Below are 23,373 nucleotides of genomic sequence, written 5' to 3' on the forward strand. Positions count from 1 at the left end.
CCAAAAAGTCCAGTGCAGAGGAGTGCAAGAGATCTGTCTATACATCAGAGACTTGAAGGGTCTAGCCAAGGGCCTGGATCCCAGGGCAATGTCACACACAAGTCCAGCTGAAGGTCCAGAGCCCAAGACAATGTTCTCCATGAGTCCAGCCAGAGGCCTAGAGCCCATGGCAATGTCTCATGCAAGTCTGTATGGAGGACCTGACCAAGAAGGCCCAAAGACCAGTGGTGGAAGCTAGAAAGCCTCAGCCAGGAGGGTGAGGGATCTGCACTGGAGCCAGGAAGCAATGCTCAAGGCTAATATCAGAGTTCTCTTGCCAAGATCAGCAGCCATTCCCAGGTACAGGGAGGACCTGAGCTCCCCCAACTACAAGAACAGCCAAGTTCACATCAGGAAAACCAGCCTGGGCAAGCTTCTCCAAGAAAATCAACAGTGAATGATCTTCCCCTCCAGTTTTATTTTTATGCAATTGGCAACAATCCTCAGGTGGATCCTCCATGCCCAGACCACACTGATTCAGTTCAGCTGGGCGTTGCAAGTTGACCATTAGTTAATCCACCACAGTGCTATTAGCTAAATTCTATTCTATGCAGTAAGTAAACAGTTGTAAAGTTGTAATATGATATAATACTCATGGTACTTAGACATTTGAAAGGAAATTCCAGAAGAGAAGACAGTAAGCTGGAAAATGATTGCTTGTGGGAAGTGGGAGTTAGAGGTAAAGGAAGTACAAAGAGGGATCACTGTTTAGAATTATAAGTACTATATTTTTCTTGGGTCCAATGCAATGTATACAGGGATTACCTTGACGAGAATAAAAATAAGCTAATAAAAATGTCTTTAGAGCCAGTTTATAAAATGTGGAGACAGTGCTGACTATGCTTTCAGGGGAATTGGTAGTGACCAGAACTGGAAAGCTGTGGCCACGTGTGGTTTCCAGGCCAGGAGGATTGAGTGAAACCTTGTTAGGGCTGGGCAGTGAGAGATCCAGAAGACAGCAGGGCGTGATGGAGTAACGTTCCAAGGGAGATGGGAAGAAATGCGACTCAGAAAGGAAGATCCCTGGCAGCATGTTTGACTAGATTACATTTGATTAGATAATAAATTCTTTGTTTCTGTCTGAATACTTTCATTTAGCATCAAAATATGCTTCACCAAATCTAAGTGGAGAACTTACATTCACAGACTGTAACTCGTGCCTCTTCCTCTAGCTCCCAGAGAGCTCAGCTTGACCCCACTGCTGCTTCTTCCACCTCTCATGATAGCAGCCTTTACCTTGGTACACAACCAGAGAGAGTTGGTGGATGGGGGAGGAGGAGGTGGGAGGGAGAGAGAGACTTGGTTATGGTGAGCTCCTCTCTATTGGGCAGTGCGTTCTGGTGCTGTAGAGGGCTGGTCACCTCCAGGAACGGGGACTGGAGTGGCTTCCTTTTGTGACTCCAAGAGAGGATGCAGTATTCAACCCCTGTTAAACTTAGCCAAATGATGTCACAGTCAAAATTACCCACGAACTTGCCTGCTGCAGCATTGTCTGGGAAGAAACAGGGCCGTTTTTGTTCCTTCACAGGTCATGAACTCTTGCTTTATGAAAGTTACTCTGCACATTATAGCAATTCCTAAAACTAATCTATATCTCATATGTATGCAGTGTATTGCTATAAACATGTTATTTGATTTGTAGATATTTATTTGTTTTATTAATTTAAGTTTAGTGATCTTATTTTGTTTCAGGTCTCAAATGTTTTTGTAAGACTTAGAGAAGTGTTAAGAGCTAGGAGCTGGGTATTTAGCTCAGTGGTTTCACTGCCTGCTGTGCAAGCGCAAGGACCTGAGTTCAATCCCTGGTACAAAAAAAAAAAAAAAAAAAATGTTAGACACTGTCTCTGGTTCCTAAGAGCATACAGCATTCTGGATCACAGTGGCAGGATTTCTTGCAGACCCAGCACTTTAAGTTTGTTTTAAACAGTCTGTCCCCAGGATCATTCAGATCCATCCCAGATGACTTCCCAAACTTCAGATCTTAGGGTCAGATCTTAGGGTCATTGTCTCCATCCCCCTGCCCCAGGAAGAATTCTGGATCCCTGGACAAGACAGTATATGTCTGTCTAGAAGTGTGGATTTTGAGAGGTGGGAGCAGCCTAAGTTCATCCACACACAAGGCCTTTTTCCTGGCCTGGGTGCCTGTTTGCTGAAAATCATATAACTCTAAAGGTCCTCCCCAGGGGACTTTCCTACTCTATCTAGGTAGGGAGGACTCTGGTGGTATTCAATGGATATAAACGGTAAAAAATGTAAATGAGAGACTTCACTATACATTGCAGGCACAGAAAAGTTTCTCCCACCCCCTTTTTCTGTGCTGAATATAAAACCCAGGATCTTGTATATGCATGTGCTCTACCATTGAGCTGTATCCTAAGCCCAAAGGCTTGTTCTTGATGTGAAGGTAAGTAGCACAAGACTCTGAATAATTTACAGTGGTGGGGCTCCTCTGGTCCATACATTCTCACTCATGAGGAACAAAAGAAATTTCTGGAAGGTATATGTTTTGCTTGTTTTTTTGTTGTTGTTGTTGGTACTGGGGATCGAACTCAGGACCTTACACTTGTTAGGCAGGTAGCAGAACCACTGAGCTAAATCCCCAGCCCTTTGGAACGTATATGTTTTAAAGGTCATTTATGTATGTTCACGTGGAACCAAAGTTAGAAGGAAGTTTAAGAAAGCACATATCATAAATATTACAAAATTAACAAAGCTTACCAACTCGTTTCAGGATTTTAAGCAAGCTGCATCGATAAGCCAGACTGACGTCAGTCTTTGTCAAGCTAGCGCCATGTGCCACCACAGGTATGGAGTGTAACTGGCAAAGGAGAAGCAGGTGGGACCACAGTCACGTCTAGTTATAGTCTCCTAAAAGAGTCAGGAAGGAATGGAAGGAAGTGAGGAAAACGTGGATGCGCCTGACTGTAAAAAAAGGGGAGAGACACAATGAAATTCCTTGTATAGATGTGGGATCACATTGAGAAAATACCTGCATCAAGGCATTGGGGAAGACCAGCTGACTGAAGCCTATACACTGAGAAATGATGTTTGCAATACATTGAGTAAAATTATGCATAATAACATAGCTAGACATAAAATAAGTTGTTCAGAAAATGGAACTGACTTTAAAAAGCCATTTTCCTGGAAAACAGTGATTTCAAAAAGGAATGTATTTTCAAGGAGATCTTGAATTTAAAAACATAATTATAAATCTAAAACTAATTAAAACAATACCAGGAAATATCTTCAAAACACAATAAAATCATTAAACATATAATACTTAAAATGTTACAATAATACCTCTTTTTGAGATTGTTTCACAAATCAGTAAGTTACCGAAAGAACAGGTATGTAAGGCCAAAATGCAGACCATCAACTTAAAAACATAATATAGAATATAGTATATAAAGTTTGCTAATCATAAGATTTACATTTTCATATGTATATTCAATATCTGAAAATTAATTTTGATTATTTCACTTTTAAAAGCACAGAGATTCAGTGTGCATGGATTTTAATATAAGATAAAATGTACTTGACCAAGTAGTAGTTTGTAGCATTTTTTTTTTTTGGTACCAGGGGTCGAACTTGGGACCTTGCACTTCAGCATTACTTTTTATACAAGAAACATAGCAGTTAATTTGAAGGAGGAAATTAGAATAATTCATAAATTATGTAGATAGATTCTGCAAATACTCAGTTTAGAGAACAGAGTGTGTTTGAATTATTAAGGAACTTGGCATTCTTTATTTTCCCTTTTAGGACATAGATAGTACAGCTATATTTCCCTATGAGTGAGTTTGTTATTTTACGAACAAAGTAATTTAGTAACTGGAACTTCTGAAGATGCCTTAAGTTAGAAGAACTGTCCTCAGACCTTTTATTTTATACAGACAACAAAACATAACCACACAGTTGTCAATTTTAATCCAGCAACCTTTGTAGAATCCACCTCTTAATTATTTTACTTGAGACGAGATGAAATAACAAGGACTGATGTGTTTGTTTTGGTGGATGTGTGTGGACCAAAAATGTCTAATGTCATTACAGTCTGTTAAAACTAAAAAGAGATTCCAAAATTTCTCTCACCCTCCTTCTTATGTTTAGCAACTATTAGAGTCAGTAAGTTTCTCAGTGTGTCGTTTCGCAATCTCTTTCATGAAATGTAATCACTGGTTATATATGGCAGAGACTCCTTAAACTGATACTGCTTTGCAATTTCAAATAACCAACTTTCATCACCTGACTAGCATCTCTGTTGTTCTTTAATAAAAGAAGAATTTAAATCAATGGTAAAGCCCTGATAATTCAGGGTCCCAATTCCATGTGTATTGAGTTTTTAACAGTTTTACTGAACTTAACAATAAGGAATGTTTTGTGATTGTGTTTCTTCTGGAAAAATATTTTTGAATTTCAAGGTAAGTGATAGTATACATAGTAGCATAGTTTGTAACTATGGAGATTCACTTTTGGTCTTATATAGAGTATGGAAAGTAAAAAAAAAATCTCATTTGGAAATTTTATAAAAGGAATAAATCTTTAAATTTTAGGGCTTTGATCTTTGAACTCATGGGGCTGCAGACTTTTGAAGTATCTTTTGTGTATCTCTGGTTCTCACTCTTGTCGTTGCTAAGAGACAACATTCCTTAGGCTGAATGTTCTACTTGTTGCCCAATTTAATCACTTACAGTGTTATGGTAGAGTTAATTTTTAAATCTTTTTGAGAAAGCTCCCTTCATGTTTTTAAAAAATGAAAGATCACTCAGTTATATGTCCCATGTAATTCTCATTCTAATACATTTATTCTGCCATTCTTAATATTTGCATAAGATACATTTTAGTCTTTAACTCTGCAAGCCACATTCTTTAGTTTGGGGGAGGTATTTGTGATTTATTTGTACAACTCAGTAGGGCACATCTGGTCACGTATGTGATTAATGTGGTCAGTGCAGTGGGCTTTTGTGTCTGTAGCCTCGCTGGCCCTCTCAGTGCATGATTCATTGTGAGTGGCTACAGTAATGAGAACTAGACACCTTCTTCAAGTCAGCACATTGCATTAGATTTATGTATACATTGTATTTTAGAATAAATTTTTATATACTTTAATATTTGTGGTAACAGTCGCTCATTGATACAGTGTAGAATTCTGCTATGTTTTCCCATTGGCTAACTGCCATAGGATGACTTAACAAGAGCATCAACCTAAGAGACACCGATAGACACATCTCCAGAAAACTAAAATTGCTATTTCTACAGTGGTCTCTGTTTAGTTTATTTCCTCAACTATTGGTGTAAGAACCTGGGGAGTCTCTGTCTTCAGCTGTGTCACCTTCTCTGGAGTTGGTTTTAGTCATTATCAACTTTGAGGTGCTTGACAAGTGGCTTTCAAGATCCATTTCCAGCCTTAAGGTGTAATGATTATTTACTTAGTCTGAACAGACTAAGTGGTCATTAAAGCTAATGCTGGTAACTAGACTAGTAAAATAATAGCTTCCATCACTGCCTTTGGGTAATATATTTATGCTATTTGATGATGTGCTTTAATTCACTGCCTCATCGTTTTTGTTTTTGTACTTTTTATAATTGATTAGGCTATGCAAAAGGAGAGATTAGGTTTTATAAACCATATATCAGGATATGTATTCCCAAAGGATTTTAAATTTCCTTTTGGATAAGAAGGGCAGGATATGATGACATCTGGATATAAGTATACTAGGAACATTTCAATGATTTATGGGAAAAATATGAGGGAAGAGCGAGTGTCCTGAAAGTTTTATTAAGTGTAGACAACAACGTTATGCATCATAAGGAAGTGCTTCATTGCTCGTTGGAAATACTGAGCACAATAAGACCTATCAACAAATGCATTTTATACAAAATGACTGTGGTGTTTTTATTCTTGATAAACAATGTTAGTCCATGTTTAGAATTATTGCTGTAATGCAGTCACATGGACTAGGCACTGTAATCTTACCTTCAGTGAACTTTTTTTTTTTTGGTACCGGAGATCGAACTCGGGTTGAGTTCGCGCAGCAAGCGGCCTTGAGCTTGCGCAGCAGGCGGCGAAACCACTGAGCTAAATGCCTGGCCCCTTCAGTGAACTTTTAAACAAGGCCAATTATTGAGAAAGAGGAACACTATTTCATTATAACTTTTTTGAAAGAAATGATTCGATGTTTTCTGAGTAACAACCCACATAGTGAACTCAAAAGATTGGCTCAAATATCTGGATGCTATATGGCTCAAATATATGGATTTGCCTGCCCATAATATCAGAAGTTAATTTTCTCTCGTTCCTCAGTGTTCATTTTGTAGGATCCTCTGGCGGAACCTTTGATGCACCACTTTTGGGTAGTGTTAGCCAAAACATGGAGCAAGAATCATGAGTATGTCAATTATTTTTCATGGTGTAATCATGCACATACAAAAAAACTTGTTAAGCAAAATTATGAACATTAGGCCTATTGGGAAAAACAAAATGGAGTCACTCAAGCTAAATGCAAATACATAAGCTGAAACTTTAAGGAAGCTGATAGATATCAAAATAGACCAGCTGAAGCTTTACCTCTAACTCCCTGACCCTAAAGTAGCCTCAAGGAACCTACTGTTAGCCAATCAAGTTTTTCTTGTTCTGTTTCTTTGTTACCATTGTACAAACTTTCCTTTTCTATTATTTCCCAGTGGCACTTGAGACCGAATAAGTCTATTTACAATGGTGATAAAGAGTGAGGTTAGTGTGCAACATTTTGGTCATTAGTCAATTTTGAGAGGTTGACCAAAAGGGAAGAGGTTGCCTAGATGGGGAGAATTGTTAAAGTTGGACTAAAGCTACCTCCCTACATAGTTTTAAGTTTGTCCTAAAGCCTTCTCCATACATAGTGACCTCTAACCTAACTTGAAGGGTACACAGGCTGTAACTTACTCTTGTAACAAGTAGTTGAGTCTCAGCCAATTGCAAGCAACCAACTGCTTAACCTTCAAGTAGAAGTAAAGTGTACCCAATTGGGCTGTCTCTTCTACACTTTCCTTTTCTGTATGCTCTTTCTTTTTTTCTGGCTACAAATACAGCTTGGAACATGTAGTGGAGAAGAGCATTTGGATCCAGGCCACCGCCAAAATGAAAAATCACAAATAAAGCCAACTTAAGATCTGCAAAACAAATTTTGTTGTAATTTCTCTTTTGACCTACAGCATCACATTGTGGGAAACTGAATCACTTCTCAGTTTCAGAATGAATTCTTTCTCATAACTTACAAACACATCCAGGGAAAAGTCTTATCTAAAGCTAGTCTTCAAATACTTTGTTTGTAATAGATGATGCAGCCTTCAAGTTTAGTTTTCTGTAGACTACAGTATCCAGCTCCAGCTTTATTTATTTTTAGGGTTGCCTTCTATTAACAACATGAGATACTTATTTTTCAGTGTGTAGTATTGAAATTAGATCATCTTTTAGAATAAATTTAGTTAAGTTTAATGAATTGACATAGAGGAAAATATTCAGTAGATAATAGGGTAGGGTAGGTCTCATAAAGGCAGGGTTGAAATTTGGGAAACACTGTTTTAAAGGATACTTTTGAGCAATAACTAGGAAAAGATTGTTTTCAGAACACTTCTCCTGAATTCCATGTGTTTTTAAAAGGCAAAATGTGTAAATAGTGATATATCTTATTACTTTTAAAAACTGGCTTGAGACAAGTAATGAAAAGAATGGTGAAAGATTTCTGTGTTTTGTTCTTTTATTTAGTTCTTTTCTTTTCCTTAAATTCTTTTATTGGTACATTTTAGGTATACAATACATTTACATTTATCATTGGGTACTTGTACCTGTACATGATGTATCTTGGTTCTTATTTTTTCCCCATTACCTGTGCTCTCTTCACCCCCTCTACCCTTCCCTATTTACATAGACTTCATTTCCATTTTTTTTCTTTTCTCATAATTTTTTCCTTTCCCTTTAGTTCTTAATACAACGTTGCAAAATTAGTTCTCATGTGCACATTCAGGCTCAGGTCTGAACGCCAGGCCTTTCTTCTGACTCCATTGTTCAGTGGTCAGCTTACTGGCTGTCCGGCACCAGTTATAGTGCATTTTAAGTGAAGAACGTGCATTCAAGATGGCTATGTGCAAAAACATGGATTTTTTTTTTTTTTTTTTTTTTTACTGGGGATCAAACTTGGGACCTTGTGCTTACGAGGCAGGCGGCAGAACCACTGAGCTAAATCCCCAGCCTGAAAACGTGGATTTTTGAAGTGAGCCTTATCTGAGTTTGAGCTTTAAGTGCTTACTCTGTGCAAAGTTAGTACATTATTTACTATGCCATTTCTGGTGTGCAAGCTTTTCTGAGTCATGATTTTTCTTTTCATTCGCAAAATGTAGATAATTATAATTAGCTTAAAGAGTTGTTGGAAGGACTGAATGAAATAGTGTCTGTTAAGCTATTAGCACAGTACCTGGTAAGTAAGCAATTACTCAATGTTAGCTCCCTTATCTGATTTTTAAAATCTAGACTCTACGTTAATTGAGACTAAATCTTTTATTAGATATACATGTGAACTGGTAGAGTGATTTTATATGCCCATGAACAAATATTTTATTCCTTCAACAGCCCCCACCCCCACCTTAGGGAGGATAGACAGGATTATCATGCAGCCACATTCATTTACAAGTTAATAAATAAAATATACTTTTTTCTCTACGTTCCTCTCCTGATGTTTGCAATGAAATGGACTGCCTTTATAGATTTGAAATAAAAACCCTTGTGTGATGAAAATTTGCTTCTTTTCATTATATATTAAATATGTAAAGTACATTTATTTTTAATATAAGCCATGTGCCACTTAATGATGGGGTAAATTCTTTGAGATGCGTCGTTAGACAGTTCTTCATAGTGCTAATGATATAGAAGTATATTTGCAGACTAGTTACAATGTATGTGGGCCATTGCTAATGGAAACATCATTAGGCAGTACATGAGTGTAATTTAAATAGCATATTTTATCAATGAGAGCATATGTTTTCTGTGCTGGTAACTGACAGTTGTTAAAACAAAATTTAGGAATACCATCTGGAATTTTATCACCTGAAAAGAAGAATTTCATCCCAATACATTCTGCTGTGAAAATGTCCCTTACTTCTGGTTCCTTCCTTTATGGAAAACTTCAAAGAACCCACCAGACTTCTTAGGTTGTATGGACTTATGTACTCACTTCCTATGACAGATAATAAAATTGAAAGAAGTTTTACAAAGGTCATTGCAAATCTTTCTGGAGAAGTCATATACAGGAAAACACTGACTATGTCACCAGAAAACTCACCAGAAGGCATCAATATTTTAATGTTTTCTCAGAATTCAAGAATTCAAAGAAGCTACTGATTTCTTTACCCAGGCTCTTAAGATTAACCCACTTTTTTTGGATGCTTATACTGGACAGGGGAATTCTTACATGGGATATGGACATGAAGCCACCAAGCAAGCACAAAAGGACTTTCTGAAAGCGTTGCATCTTAATCCATTATGCACAAAAGCCAGAATTAGTCTGTGCTATAATTTGCAGGTAATATAACATTTTGAGCATTGAAAGCCTTGTTGGGACAGGAGGGAGAATATATTTGGCCCTTTACTGGTGATGGGGCTATGTGTTATTTCTTTAGTTAGGAACATTTACCTTTCCCTTACTTTTAGTATACAAAGTAGCAGGGGTAGCAAGAGTCCCACATAGTTGCACGAAGCCTGCCTGGACAAGCCAGGGGACCTGGAGTGCTACTCAGATGAGGATTTTAACATGAGTTCCCTTAAAGTTTGCCCTCCTCTCTATCCTTATAAACTACTTTTAAAATTTGCCTGATGAATTCCACGAATAAGAACCTGACTAACATTTCAGTAGTTTATACCTTAATTCCATGGGTTTTATCCTACTGAATTATTTAAAAACAAAACAGAGTAAGCAATGTATGAAAATTTTAAAGTGAATGCCAGCCATACAAAAGGTCAGAAAAATGATATATAGATTTCTGAATTCAGTCATCTTCCAAAAGGCAGCAAATTAGAACTTGCTGGGAAGATAAGGGAACAAGAATTTGTCCCATAGGCAAGATGGTATAGTGATACTATACTCTGGTGGAAAACAGATCTCTCAAAACAGGGATAAGCAATAATATAAATAATTATAATAAGTACAGCAATGAAAATATAGGTTATATTCCCAAGAAATTGAGCTGTGTTTGAGAAGTAAGAGGCTTTTCCTAAAAGTTAACATTTACATCTAGGTGTGAAAAACTAGTAATTAGTCAAAGGTAGAGGCTGGGTCTAAGATGTTGTGTTCCGGACAAAGGGAAGAGCCCACTGGAAAGGTTTGTAAGAAAGAAGCAGATGGTCTGAATGGGTAGAATGTTATGGGTAAGAAGAGAGTGGATTGAAATGAGGGTAGATTATTAAATAAGGTCTGGTGTTTAAAGACCTTGCAGTCTAGTGAAACATGAGAATAGTACTAATCAGAGAAGTGACATCAAATTTGTATTTCATGAAGATATCACTGGGTATACAGCAACCTGAAAAGGGACTGAAGAGCACTTTAGTATAAAGGTTTGAATTGGGAAAAGGACTCACTGATAAAGGTGAGATAAGGCCATCCAACTGCTGTGCCAGTGAGTAACATTTTACTCAACAAAAATTTACAGATTCCTTTACTATTTGCCTAACACTGCAGACATAGAAGCAGGTAGAACAGTTGTTGTCAGGAATAGATGACAGATAAAATCCTATTGTGAGGCTGTTTGCAGTTTAATATTCTCATAATCAAACCTCAGTCTCTCTGCTTTCTTTTTTATTAGATGAACTTGTGATGACAATGTATTTCCAATGGTTTACCCAGAGTGAGAGCTGCTGGTCAAAATGCAGGGTTTAGTGGCCTAGTAGTTACAAGTGTTCTTAGCTTTGTGTGAGAGTCACTAGAATAAGCTTGGTTAAACTGAGTCAGCCTCTGAGATTTGACAGGTTGGGTTTCTGAGCCCATGAAAAGGACAGACCCTTGACCATGCTGAATTAGTTACTCTCTGCCTTTCCATGGTTGCCTGCTCATCTTCTCTAGGAGATGCTCTGACATTCTTCTGTCAGTGGTATCCCTCTCCTGATGACATTTTTTCTCTTTTTTTCCAGTTGGTGCTAAGGTTGGTATACATAGATGCTTGGTAGATTTACATGTATTTTCCATAGAATATTTATAGTGATCCTAAAATTCCATATCAAAATATGTTTTATACTATTATTCACTTATTTATGCAACACATATTAATTTTACTTTATATATCTATTGCATGTATTATGTATAACTGGAGATTCTGTGGCAGAAAAACAGATAAATATAATTCCTGCTTGTGCCTGTGGAATTCAGTGTAAAATTTTTGACAATTGTCAGAGGCACTGGTGTTTCACATATTAGCTTTCATTTTATGTTGCCTAAGATTGAATTGGTATAAAAAAATGACTCTACAGGGCTCGGGATTTAGCTCAGTGGCTCTGCACCTGCCTTGTAAGTACAAGGTCCTGAGTTCAATCCCTGGTACCCCACACCTCCCAAGACTCTGCAATTAAATATGTTTTAGTTAATTAAAATGCCATCATAAACAGAGGCAGTCAATTGAATGTACTCACACCATAGCCTACTTTCTTGTTTAAAATATCTTAGATGTAGCACAATATAACTACGACCTTACCAAAGGTTTTAAGTGAGTTAGAACCATAAACATCTGTCATGTTACTCATTATTTATTACTTTGTAAAACTGGAAAATTATCTTAGGCCCAAGGAAAATTGCAGAAAGCTTGGAAACACTTTACCATCACCATGGAAATTGATCCAAATAGCTATCTAGCATATGAAGGAAGAGCTGTGGTCTGTCTTCAGATGGGTATTAATTTTGCTGCAATGCAGGATATTAATGCAGCCATAAAGGTAAAAATATACTTAGATTGTATTATTATCAGCATAAATTAACACAATCAGTGAATAGGTTCAAGTAAGAAGTTCAGTGTTACCTTTTAAAAATGACCTTAAAGAAAATAATTCTTTTTTTTACTGAGTGATTCCTAGACTAAAGAATTATTATTGTTATCTTGGCAATTTTTTCCCATTAAGTTTATTGGTACATTTTAGGTATAAAATATAGTTACATTCATCATTGGTATCTTGTACCATTACATGAGTATCTTGGTTCTTTTTTTCCCCCCCTTCTCTTGGCCTCCCTTCACCCTCTCCACCCTTCCCTATTTGCAAAGACTTTGTTTCCATTTTTTTCCTTTTCTCATATTTTTTAGTTTCCCTTTTTTCTTTTCCCCTACCTCTCCAACTGCCCCTGCTCCTTTAGACCTTTTCTTCCTGTTACACAATATCAATTATACATTTTTTAAATTACAATGTTAAGATCTAGGAGGTATTACCACAGATTTTACAGAATTTAAAAGGATATAGAAAGCATATTACAAAAATCTTTTTTGAAATAAATTTGACAACTTGTAAGAAGTACCTTGGAAGACAAATTAATGAAACTAACTCTGGAGGAAATATAAAATTTGAATAGCACCTATTAAAGAAAGTATATTCCTAGCTTGGAAACCTACCTATATGACACCAGCAGGCTCATATACATTTTAACTGATAAATTATATCAAACAGTTAAAGCAGAAAAAAGAAGGAACACTTCTCCCCTCATTTTAGGAACTCAACATTGTGCTAATCCTAAAACTGGATAAAGATAATAGAAGAAAAAAGTATGAACATACATAGAAACTTGTTTAACAAAACAATTAGAAGTCAGATCTGGCAGGATGTAGAAAGTGGTTTTATTATAGGGATGGCAGTGTTGGTTCAGCATTGGAAGATCCACCCCCCAAAATCATCATTTTAACAGAGGAAAGGAAAAAGCTGTATGATCCTGTCACTAGTTGGAGGAAAAGTGTTGGTCTAAATTCTACAGCTGTTCATGGTAAAAGCTATCAGGAGACTAGAAGTAGAACAGAACCTTCTCAACAGATTAAAGACATGTACTCCATACTTCCAGCAAGAACACCTTATATGAATGGAGAAGATACAATGCTTTCTCCTTAAGGTGGGGAACAAGGGCAGATATGCTTACTCTTTATCTGTCCATTAAACTTTGAAACCTAGTCCCCACCAAAATAGTCTGGCAATAAAATGAAACAATTAGGATAGGAATGGCAAGATAGAAGTAAAATCTTTATATGTAGATGAAATGATCATCTACAGAGAAAATACTAAGAAATCTCTAGGAGCCCCTAGAACTTGTATTTGAATTTAACAGGATTAGAAAACACAAGGTATATGTAAAAATTCAGGTCTGTGTATACTTTCTATAAATGAAGAATTGGATATTGAAATTTAAAAGTTATGTAGGAGTACAAAGGACCTAGAAAAGTTAAAAAACAAAAACAAAAACAAAACAGTGTTGGAAGACATTCAGTACCTAATTTTAAGACTTCTTCTAAAGCTACAGTAATCAAGACAGTGTTGGTGTAAGGAAAGACATATATATATATATATATATATATATATATCATTTGAATAAAACAGAGAATCTAGAAATAGAGCCACATATATAAGGTCCACTGAGTTTTGAAAGATGATTTAACATTAGCATTTTATAGAATATAAACTCAATTCAAGAGCCAAGGAAGAGATAGTGTTTTCAGCAAATGGCACTAGAATACCTAGTATCCGTATATAAAAAATTAACCTCAAAAAAAGAAATTAACCTCAACTCTTTATTTCCATGCATGAAAATAACTTGAAGGGATCTATGAACCTTAATATGAAAGCCTAAAAGTGTAAAACTTTAAGAAGAAATTATAAGGGAAATGTTTATGAATTCAAGGTACGCAAGGACTACCTGGTATACAAAAGACATGATGTATAGAAGAAAAAAATTGATAAATGAGATTCCATCAAAATTTAGAACTTTAAATGACATCATTAAAATGAAAAGTAGTCCTTAAACAGACCATATTTACAATGCATATGACCAGAATATATAAAGAATTCTTAGAGCTTGTTAATAGACAACTCAATTAAAAAGTAGACATAAGAAGATGATAAATAGCCAGTATAGCACAAGGAAAGGTGTGCAACTCTAGAATCAGAAAAATACTAATCAGTACAATAACAAGATTGAATTATACACTCATTAGGGAGATGAAGTTCAAAGTTTTAAAAGCCTTGTCATGACTTTTTCTTTTTGTTGGATTCTCCCCCTTTGTGTTTAATTTGTCACGCCCAATGGATTCATTCTGCTGGGTTTCCTGGGGTTGTGATCCTCATTGTCTTTTCCTAGGGTATTGTCTAAAATTTTTTGGAGTGCCAGTTTGATATTCATGAAGTTTCTGAGGTGCTCTTTATCATGAAAGTATCTTATTTCTCCATGAATTTTGAAAGATAGTTTTGCAGGGTACATCAATCTGGGTTGGAGGCTGTTTTCCTTTAGGGCTTGAAATACATCATTCCAAGCTCTTCTTGCCTTGAGAGTTTGCATTGAGAAGTCTTCTGTGATTCTGATGGGCTTTCCTTTGTATGTGATTTGTTTCTTTTCTCTCACTGCTTGTAGAATTTTGTTCTTCTGTTGGATTTCTGGAATCCTAACTATTATATGCCTATGTGTAGATTTTTTTTTGATCAAGGATATTTGGAGTCCTATGTGCCTCACTTATCTGTATGTCAAGTTTTTTTCCCCTCCTTGGGAAGTTTTCTGCCAACACTTCTGTGAATAGTTTTTTTGTTGTTGTTAAATTCTTTTATTGGTACATTTTAGGTATACAACACAATTACATTTCTCACTGGGAATTGTACCTTTACATAATGCATCTTGGTTCTTATTTTTTCCCCATTCCTAGCCCTCCCTTCACCCCCTCCACCCTTCCCTATTTACAAGGACTTTATTTCCATTTTCTCCATTTCTCAGCATTTTTCCTTTCCCTTCTTTCCTTTCCCCTGCCCCTCCCACTACCCCTACCCCTTTGGACCTTTTCTTCCTATTTTGTATTATTGATTATTCATTCTAATCACTGGTACATTTTAGGTATATAATATAATAACATTCATCATTGGAAATTTGAACCTTTACATAATCTCTCTTGGTTCTTATTTTTCATCCTTGCCTAGCCCTCCCTTCAACCCCTCCATTCTTCCCTATTTACAAAGATTTTGTTCCTATTTTTCCATTTTCTCATATTAATCCCATTCCCTTCTATCCTTTCCCCTAGCCCTCCCACTTCCTTCCCATTTGCCCCTTTTCTTCCTATTTCACATTGCCTATTATACATTTTAGTCCTTATTTACACTTTCACTTTCTCACACCAGAGAAACTATTCGGTGTTTATACATGTGTGACCTATTTGTTTCACTTAAGAGTATTGCCGCAACGTGCATCCACTTAGCTATAAATGTCTCTTATTTCTCATTTTTTATGGCTGAGTTGTACTCCATTTTATAAAGAAACCACATTTTCTTTATCCAGTCTCCAGTTGATGGGCATTTGAGCTGTTCCTAAGTTTTAGCTATTACAAACTGTGCTGCTATGAACATGGGTGCACATATATCACTGTGGTATGATTCTTTTAATTCTTTGGGGAAGATCCCTGGCAGTGGAATAGCTGGGTCAAATGGGACTTCCAGTCCTAGTTCTTTGAGGAATCTCCATACTGATTTCCACAGTGGTTGCACCAGTCTACACTCCCACCAGCAGTGGAGCAGGGTTCCTCTTTCCCCACAGCCCCACCAGCATTTGTTATTGGTGGATTTCATGATAGCAGCCATTCTTTCTGGAGTGAGGTGGAATCTCAGTGTTGTTTTCATTTGCATCTCTCGAATGACCAGTGATGTTGAACATTTTTTCATGCATTTATTTGCTATTTCTACTTCTTTGTCTGAGAAATGTCTGTTCATTTCAGATGCCCATTTTTGGATTGGGTCTTTAAATTTGGGAGGTCTGATCTTTTGAAGTTCTTTATAGATTCGAGAGAGTAGACCTTTGCTGGTGGTTCCTTTTGCTGTGCAGAAGCCTTTTAATAAGAAGAGATCCCACTTGTTGATTGTTTGTGCTAGTTTATGGGCAACTGAGGTTTTGTTCATACAATTTTTCCTACCGATGTCTTCAAGAGTTCTACCTAACCTCTGTTCCAACTGGTTCAGAGTTTCTATTTTAATATTTAGATCTTTAATTCATTTTGATTTTAGTTTAGTGCATGGTGAGAGATATAGGTCTAGTTTTAATCTCTGGCAAGTTGAAGCCCAATTTTTCCAGCACCATTTATTAAAGAGGCTATGTTTCCTCCAGTGAGGGTGTTTGGCTCTTTTATCGAAGATGAGATGGCTGAGTGTGTCTGGCATTGTTTCTGCATCTTCTAATCTGTTCCACTGGTCCTCAAGTCTGCTTCATTGCCAGTACCATGCTGTTTTTATCACAGTAGCTTTGTAGTAGAGTTGCAGGTTGGGGATTGTGATACCCTCTGCCATGTTTCTGTTACTTAGAATTTCTTTTGCTTTTCTGGGTCTCTTCTTGTTCCAAATGAATTTTTGAATTGTTTTCTCAAGGTCCATGAAGTATGCTGCTGGGATCTCAATTGCAATTGCATTAAATCTACATAGCAGTTTTGGAAGTATGGCCATTTTCACTATATTAATCCTTCCTACCCTGGAGCAGGGGATGTCTGTCCATTTTCTGATATCAGCTCCAATCTCTCTTTCCAGAGTGCTATAGTTTTCAGAGAAGAGGTCTTTGATTTCTTTCGTTAGGTTGATTCCTAGGTATTTCAGTTTTTTGGATGCTATTGTGAAAGGAATTATTTGCCCTATTTCTCTCTGAGTGAGTCTGTCATTCGTGTAGAGGAAAGCTATTGATTTTTGTTTCTTGACATTGTAACCAGCTACTTGGCTGAATTTGGTTATTAAGTCTAGAAGACTTTTGGTGGAGTTCTTGGGGTCTTCTATATAGAGTATCATGTCATCTGCAAATAATGACAATTTGACTTCTTCATTTCCTATCTTTATTCCTTTTATTTCTTTCTCTTGTCTAATTCCCATGCCTAATGTTTCCAGAACTATATTGAACAAGAGTGGTGATAGTGGACATCCTTGTCTTGTTCCTGATTTTAGTGTGAAGGATTTCAGTTTTTGACCATTTAGTATGACATTGGCTGTTGGTTTTTCATAGATGGCTTCTATCAGTTTGAGGTAGAGACTATCTATTCCAATTTTTTGTAGGGTTTTTATCATAAATGCATGTTGGATTTTGTCAAATGCTTTTTCTGCATCTATGGAGATAATCATATAGTTTTTGTCCTTGGCTCTATTGATACAGTGCATTACATTGATTGCTTTGTGTATATTGAACCATCCCTGCATCCCTGGGATAAATCCCACTTGGTCAGGGTGTATGATCTTCTTAATGGTCTTCTGCATTCTGTTTGCCAGTATCTTATTAAGGATTTTTGCATCTGTGTTCATTAGTGTGATTGGCCTATAGTTCTCTTTTTTGGTTGGGTCTTTCTCTGCTTTGGGGATCAAGGTGATGCTTGCTACCAGGAATGAATTTGGGAGTATTGCTTCCCTTTCAATTTCACTGAAGAGTTTAAACAGTAGTGGCAGCAGTTCCTGTCTAAATGTCTTGTAGAATTCAGCAGTGAAGCCATCAGGGCCTGAGTTTTTCTTAGTTGATAAGTTTTTGATTACATTTTCAATTTCATTGTTTGATATTGGGTTGTTCAGAATTTTTAGGTCTTCTTCATTCAACTTTGGGAATTCATATGTATCTAGGAATTTGTCCATTTCTTCTGTGTTGTCCATCTTATTGGTGTATAGGTTCTGGAAGTAGGTGTTGATGATCCTTTGGATTTCTGCTGGGTCTGTTGTAATTTCACCCTTTTCATTCCTAATTGCATGGATTTGGGCCTTTTCTTTCCTTTTTCTGATAATGTTGGCTAAGGGTTTGTCAATTTTGTTGATTCTTTGAAGAACTAACTTTTGGCTTCATTGATTTTTTTGTATCATTCTCTTAGTCTCCATTTCATTGATTTCTCCTTTGATCTTTATAATTTCCTCCCTTGTATGAGCTCTGGGGTTGTCCTGCTCTTCTTTTTCTAGGAGCTTGAGGTTCAGCATCCGGTTATTTAATTGGGCTTGTTCTGTTCTCCTAATATGCGTATTCACTGCTATGAATTTCCCTCATAAGACTCCTTTCATTGTGTCCCATAGATTCCGATATGTCGTATTGTCATTATCATTTAATTGAAGCAACTGTCTGACTTCTTCTTAATTTTCTCTGTGACCCATTGTTTATTCAGAAATGTGTTGTTCAGTTTCCATGTGTTTATGAAATTTTTTAAGTTTCTTTTGCTACAGATCTCCACTTTCATTGCACTATGTTCTGATAATATACAGGGGATAACTTCAGTTCCTTTGCACTTACTTAAACATGTTCTATGTGTGAGTATGTGGTCTATTTTGGAGAATGACCCATGTGCAGCTGAGAAGAATGTGTATTCTGATTTTGTGGGATGGAAGACTCTGTAAACATCTGTTAAATTCATTTGTTCAAGAGTTCGACTGAGTTCTAGTATTTCATTACTTATTTTTTGTCTAGTTGATCTATCTGTTTGTGACAGTGGGGTGTTGAGGTCCCCCACTACAATTGTGTTAGTGCATATATAACTTTTCATGCCCGTTAGTATTTGTTTTATATAGTTGGGTGCACTAGTGTTTGGTGCATAGATATTTATGATTGTCATCTCTTCCTCTTGGATTCTTCCCTTCATAAGGATATAGTGTCCTTCTTCATCTCTCTTAATCAGTTTTGGTTTGAAATCTACTTGATCTGCCAAGAGGATAGCTACTCCTACTGTTTTTTCGGGTTCCTGTTGCATGGAGTATTGTTTTCCACCCTTTAACTTTCAATCTATGAGTTTCCTTTTGAATTAAGTGTGTTTCTTGTATGCAGCAGATTGTTGGATTTTGCTTCTTGACCCATTCTGCCAGTCTGTTTCTTTTGATTGGTGAATTGAGACCATTTACCTTGATGGTTATAACTGAAATGTATTGATTTGTCATTGCCATGACTTTTTCTTTTTGTTGGGTTCTCCCCCTTTCCATTTAATTTCTTGTTGTGCCAGATGGGTTCATTCTGCTTTGCTTCCTGGGGTTGTGATCCTCAATGTCTGTTCCTAGGATATTGTGTAAAATTCTTTGGAGTGCTGGTTTGGTATTCACGAAGTTCCTAAGGTGCTCTTTGTCATGAAAGTATCTTATTTCTCCATCAATTTTGAAAGATAGTTTTGCAGGGTACATCAATCTGGGTTGGAGGCTGTTTTCTTTCAGGGCTTGGAATATGTCACTCCAAGCTCTTCTTGCCTTGATGGTTTGTGTTGAGAAGTCTGCTGTGATTCTGATGGGCTTTCCTTTGTATGTGATTTGTTTCTTTTCTCTGACTGCTTGGAGAACTTTGTTCTTCTGTTGAGTTTCTGGAATCTTAACAATTATATGCCTATGTGTAGATTTTTTTTTGATCAAGGCTATTTGGAGTCCTATATGCCTCACTTATCTGTATGTCAAGCTCTTTTCCCCTGCTTGGGAAGTTTTCTGCCATTATTTCTGTGAAGAGATTTTTTATGTCATCTGCACTCTCTCCTGTTTCTTCATTGAGCCCAATCACTCTTATGTTATTCTTTTTTGCACCATCTAGCAGCTGCTGGACTGATTTCTCATGTTCCCTTATAATTTTGAAGCAATTTTTCTTTTCCTGGTCACTAATTTCAATCTTATCTTCTATATCTGAAATTCTGTCCTCACATTGGCTCATTCTGCTGTGTAGACTTTCAGTGGAGTATTTCATGTCCTGGAAATCTATTTGCATCTGTTTTATGGATTCCATTTGTTTCTTATGTTGGGATTCCATCATGTTCCTGAGCTCCTCTCTAGATTTATTAATCATGTCTTGTAGTAGGGGCACAATTTCTCCTGTTATCTGAGAAATTATTTCTAATTTCATTTTTTCCAGATCCCCCTTTTGTTGCCAGTTCAGTGGGTCCAGGTGGTTGAGTATCAGAGTGTTCCATCTCATTTCCCTTTGTGGTTGCTGTAGGTGATGTGGAAGTCTGGTTTTGACACTTATTTAAGTGTTTTCTCATTTGGACTGGTGGTGCGTGCTGTTGGCGCCTGCACAGATTACCTCCTCTGAGCTGGGAGAGGTGGGACAGGGGCTGGGAGCAGAGGCAGGAATGGTGGCCCAAAAGCCCTTTCCTGTGGGCTGTTAGCAGCGGGAAGGATGTTGGCCTGGAAGCCCCTTCCTCTGGACCAGGAGCAGTGGGATGGCGGCTCCGAAATCCCTACCTCTGCGCCGGGAGCAGTGGGAGGGATGGTGGCCTGGAAGCCCCTTCCTCTGGACCAGGAGCAGTGGGACAGAAGGTGGCCCAAAAGCCCTTTCCTCTGGGCTGGGAGCAGCGGGAGGGATGGTGACCGAGAAGCCCTTTCCTCTGGGCCAGGAGCAGTGGGATTGTGGCTCAGACTCCCCTACCTCTGGGCTGGGAGCGATGGGACTCAGTACCATGGTCTGTTGGTGCCATGTCCTCTGTGTCTTTGTAGTGTGGAACCAGGTGGCTGCCTGTCTGCAGCAGGCTGATTCAGTGTGTTCAGCGAGACTCGCGACCTCCATAGAGTGTGCGCAGACCTGCCTGTCTGCAGTGGGCTGTGTGAACAGTTTTTTTATGTAATCTGCACTGTCTTCTCTTTCTTCATTGCCTCCAGTCAGTCTTATGTTATTCTTCTTTGCATCGTCTAGCAGCTGCTGGATTGATTGCTCGTGTTCCTTTACAATTTTAAAGCAATTTTTCTTTTCCTGGTCACTAATTGCAATCTTTTCTTCTATATCTGAAATTCTGTCCTCACATTGGTTCATTGTGCTGCACAGACTTTCGATGGAGTTTTTAATCTCCTGGAAATCTGTTTGCATCTGTTTTATGGATTCCATTTGTTTCCTATGTTGGGATTCCATCATGTTCTTCAGCTCCTCTATTTTTTTTATCTGTGTCCTCTCTAGATTTATTAATCATATCTTGCACCATGAGCAAAATCTTTGCTGTTATCTGAGTAATTATTTCTGATTTCATTTTTCCCAGATCCTCTTTTGTTGCCAGTTCAGAGAGTCCAGGTGGTTGAGTATCAGATTGTTCCATCTTGTTTCCCTTTGGGGTTGCTGTAGGTGATCCAGAAGTCTGTTTTTGAGGCTTATTTACATGTCTTCTCATTTCCACGAAGGGGGGGGTGTGCTTCTGGCACCTGCATGCCTCACCTTCTCTGCCCTAGGAGCTTGGGATGGCAGTGGGGGAGCTTCCTTCTGATGATTCAGTGTTTTCAGTGTGACTGGTGACCTCGGGACCGTTTCCACAGACCTGCCTCTCTGCAGCGGGCTGATTCCGTGTTTTCAGCATGACTCTATCTTGGCAATTTTATAATCTAAATGAATTTAAAATTAAAAACCAAATTCCTCATAAGCATTAATTCAGGAAATTCAGCCTGTGAGTTTCACAGGCCATCTGCTTTATTTTGTAATACAAAGAAATGGAAAATACAAAACAAATTTCTAGGTTTTAAGGGACTAAAGAAAGAACAACTGAAATCTCCAGATTCTTCCTAAAGTGGATCTCTGAATAAGCTTATGTTTTGAAATTTTTCTAGCTTTTGAATTTTCTTTCTCTAAATCTGAGTAGATGTTGTAATGTTTGAAGTGAGAAAAAGGAAATGAACTGAAGGACAATTGCTACTGCATAGGAAAAATAAGCATGACAACTATTCAATTTAACTTCTTTTCTGGCTTGACATAGGTAAACAGATAAACTTTCCTCCTGTGTCTATGCCTTAGAAAGGAGCTGAGTAAAGCATTAAGATTATTTGTTTTTATTGGAACCAAATCAACACAGTGTTGACATCAAACCAATTTCATAACAAGTCCTTTCTCACAATATTTGCTCTAATGGGGTTTTATCTGCACTATAAAGTTACTCATTCCCACAAGTAGATTTCATAATGTCCATTTCTGCAGACATGAAATCGGAGATAAATACTATTTCCAGATACTAAAGACTTACACTATTATATTGCAGATCAATACTACAGCAGAGTTCTTAACAAATCGTGGTGTGATTCATGAGTTCATGGGTCAACAACAGAGTGTAATGAAAGACTATCAAGCAGCGATTGCTCTAGACCCCAAGTACTCGCTGGCTTACTTTAATGCCGGAAATATCTACTTTCACCACAGGCAGTTTTCTCAGGTAATGTGAGTTTTCCTTAACATTTTCTTTTTGACATTAAATGCCTCTTTGTTAAATGTAGTTTCAATGCAATCCTTATACCTCATCCTAATAAATCATTAGTTCCTCTTTCTAAAAAATTCTGTTTATGATATGACATTAAATGGTTATACCAGTACGGGTCTATTCTCTTTATTATCATCAATCACTAAACTTTTGTCCAATAAACATTCTTTTAGCCTTCCCTGAGTGCCAGCACTATCCTTGCTATATTCATTGTCACCAGCAGGCAGCTTTTTCACCCACTTAGACTTCCAAATCCTCTTTATGATGGGATTGTCCATCTCATCTCAATTTATACCTTTACTAAATTTCAGTCACTAAGCACTTGACTGCGAGTAGGGAGGCTTGGCTATCAGTTCTGATTTTATGTGACCCTTTAATCTCTTCCAGTCTCAGTAGATAATGTCTGCAATAAAAATATTGGGGTATTAGGCTATATTTTGTTTTGAATTTATTTTATTTGAATTGCAATGCATTTACATGACTTAAACTCTTATTACCTTTTAGAGTTTTCTTTTTATCTGTTGTCAGTCTCATTCTGCTTCCCTTCCATTTTTCTTGCTCATCATCTATCTTTCTGAGTTGGTAGCTTAATTTATTTTTTTTGTTTATCCTTCTATTTGTATTAGGATAATTTATTAATGTTATATATTTTTCTAAGTACTTTTCCTGCAGTATCCCATATATTTTTGTCTGTATTTATTTTTTAACTTGAGTAAAAATCATACAGTATAAAATTTTACATCTTAACCATCTTTAAATGACCAGTTCAGTAGTGTTAAACATATTCTGTAATGTTATTTTTTCCTAAAATTTGTATTTTTTCTTTGACTTGAGAATAAATTAATTGGGTATTTGATGGGGTGGAAGTTTTTATTTTTTTATATGTTTTTACTTGTATTTTAAAAGTATTTTACACTATGGTCTGTTTTCTTTAGTTTTTTTTTAAAGTTTTTCTGATAGTTG

General features: G+C 37.0%; 1 protein-coding gene across 3 annotated transcripts in view; it reads left to right on the plus strand.

Moving 5' to 3' along the window:
- Positions 1-23,373, plus strand: part of LOC147828803 (tetratricopeptide repeat protein 6-like) — a 46,934-nt gene that overhangs the window by 13,431 nt on the left and 10,130 nt on the right. Inside the window, exons 1-3 of one of the 3 annotated variants that reach the window (XM_087208017.1) lie at positions 8,810-9,593; positions 11,837-11,989; positions 22,195-22,365. In XM_087208017.1, coding sequence (XP_087064143.1) covers positions 9,483-9,593; positions 11,837-11,989; positions 22,195-22,365 — 435 coding nt within the window. In that variant the 5' untranslated portion in view covers positions 8,810-9,482. Of the gene's footprint in view, positions 1-8,809; positions 9,594-11,836; positions 11,990-22,194; positions 22,366-23,373 lie in introns of those variants that run through there. The other 2 variants (XM_087208019.1, XM_087208018.1) reach the window with 2 other exon arrangements.

The sequence above is a fragment of the Heterocephalus glaber genome, unplaced genomic scaffold (assembly GCF_053883595.1).
Source record: "Heterocephalus glaber isolate CG9 unplaced genomic scaffold, H.glaber_assembly_v1.0 deba00000901, whole genome shotgun sequence".
NCBI lineage: Eukaryota > Metazoa > Chordata > Mammalia > Rodentia > Bathyergidae > Heterocephalus > Heterocephalus glaber.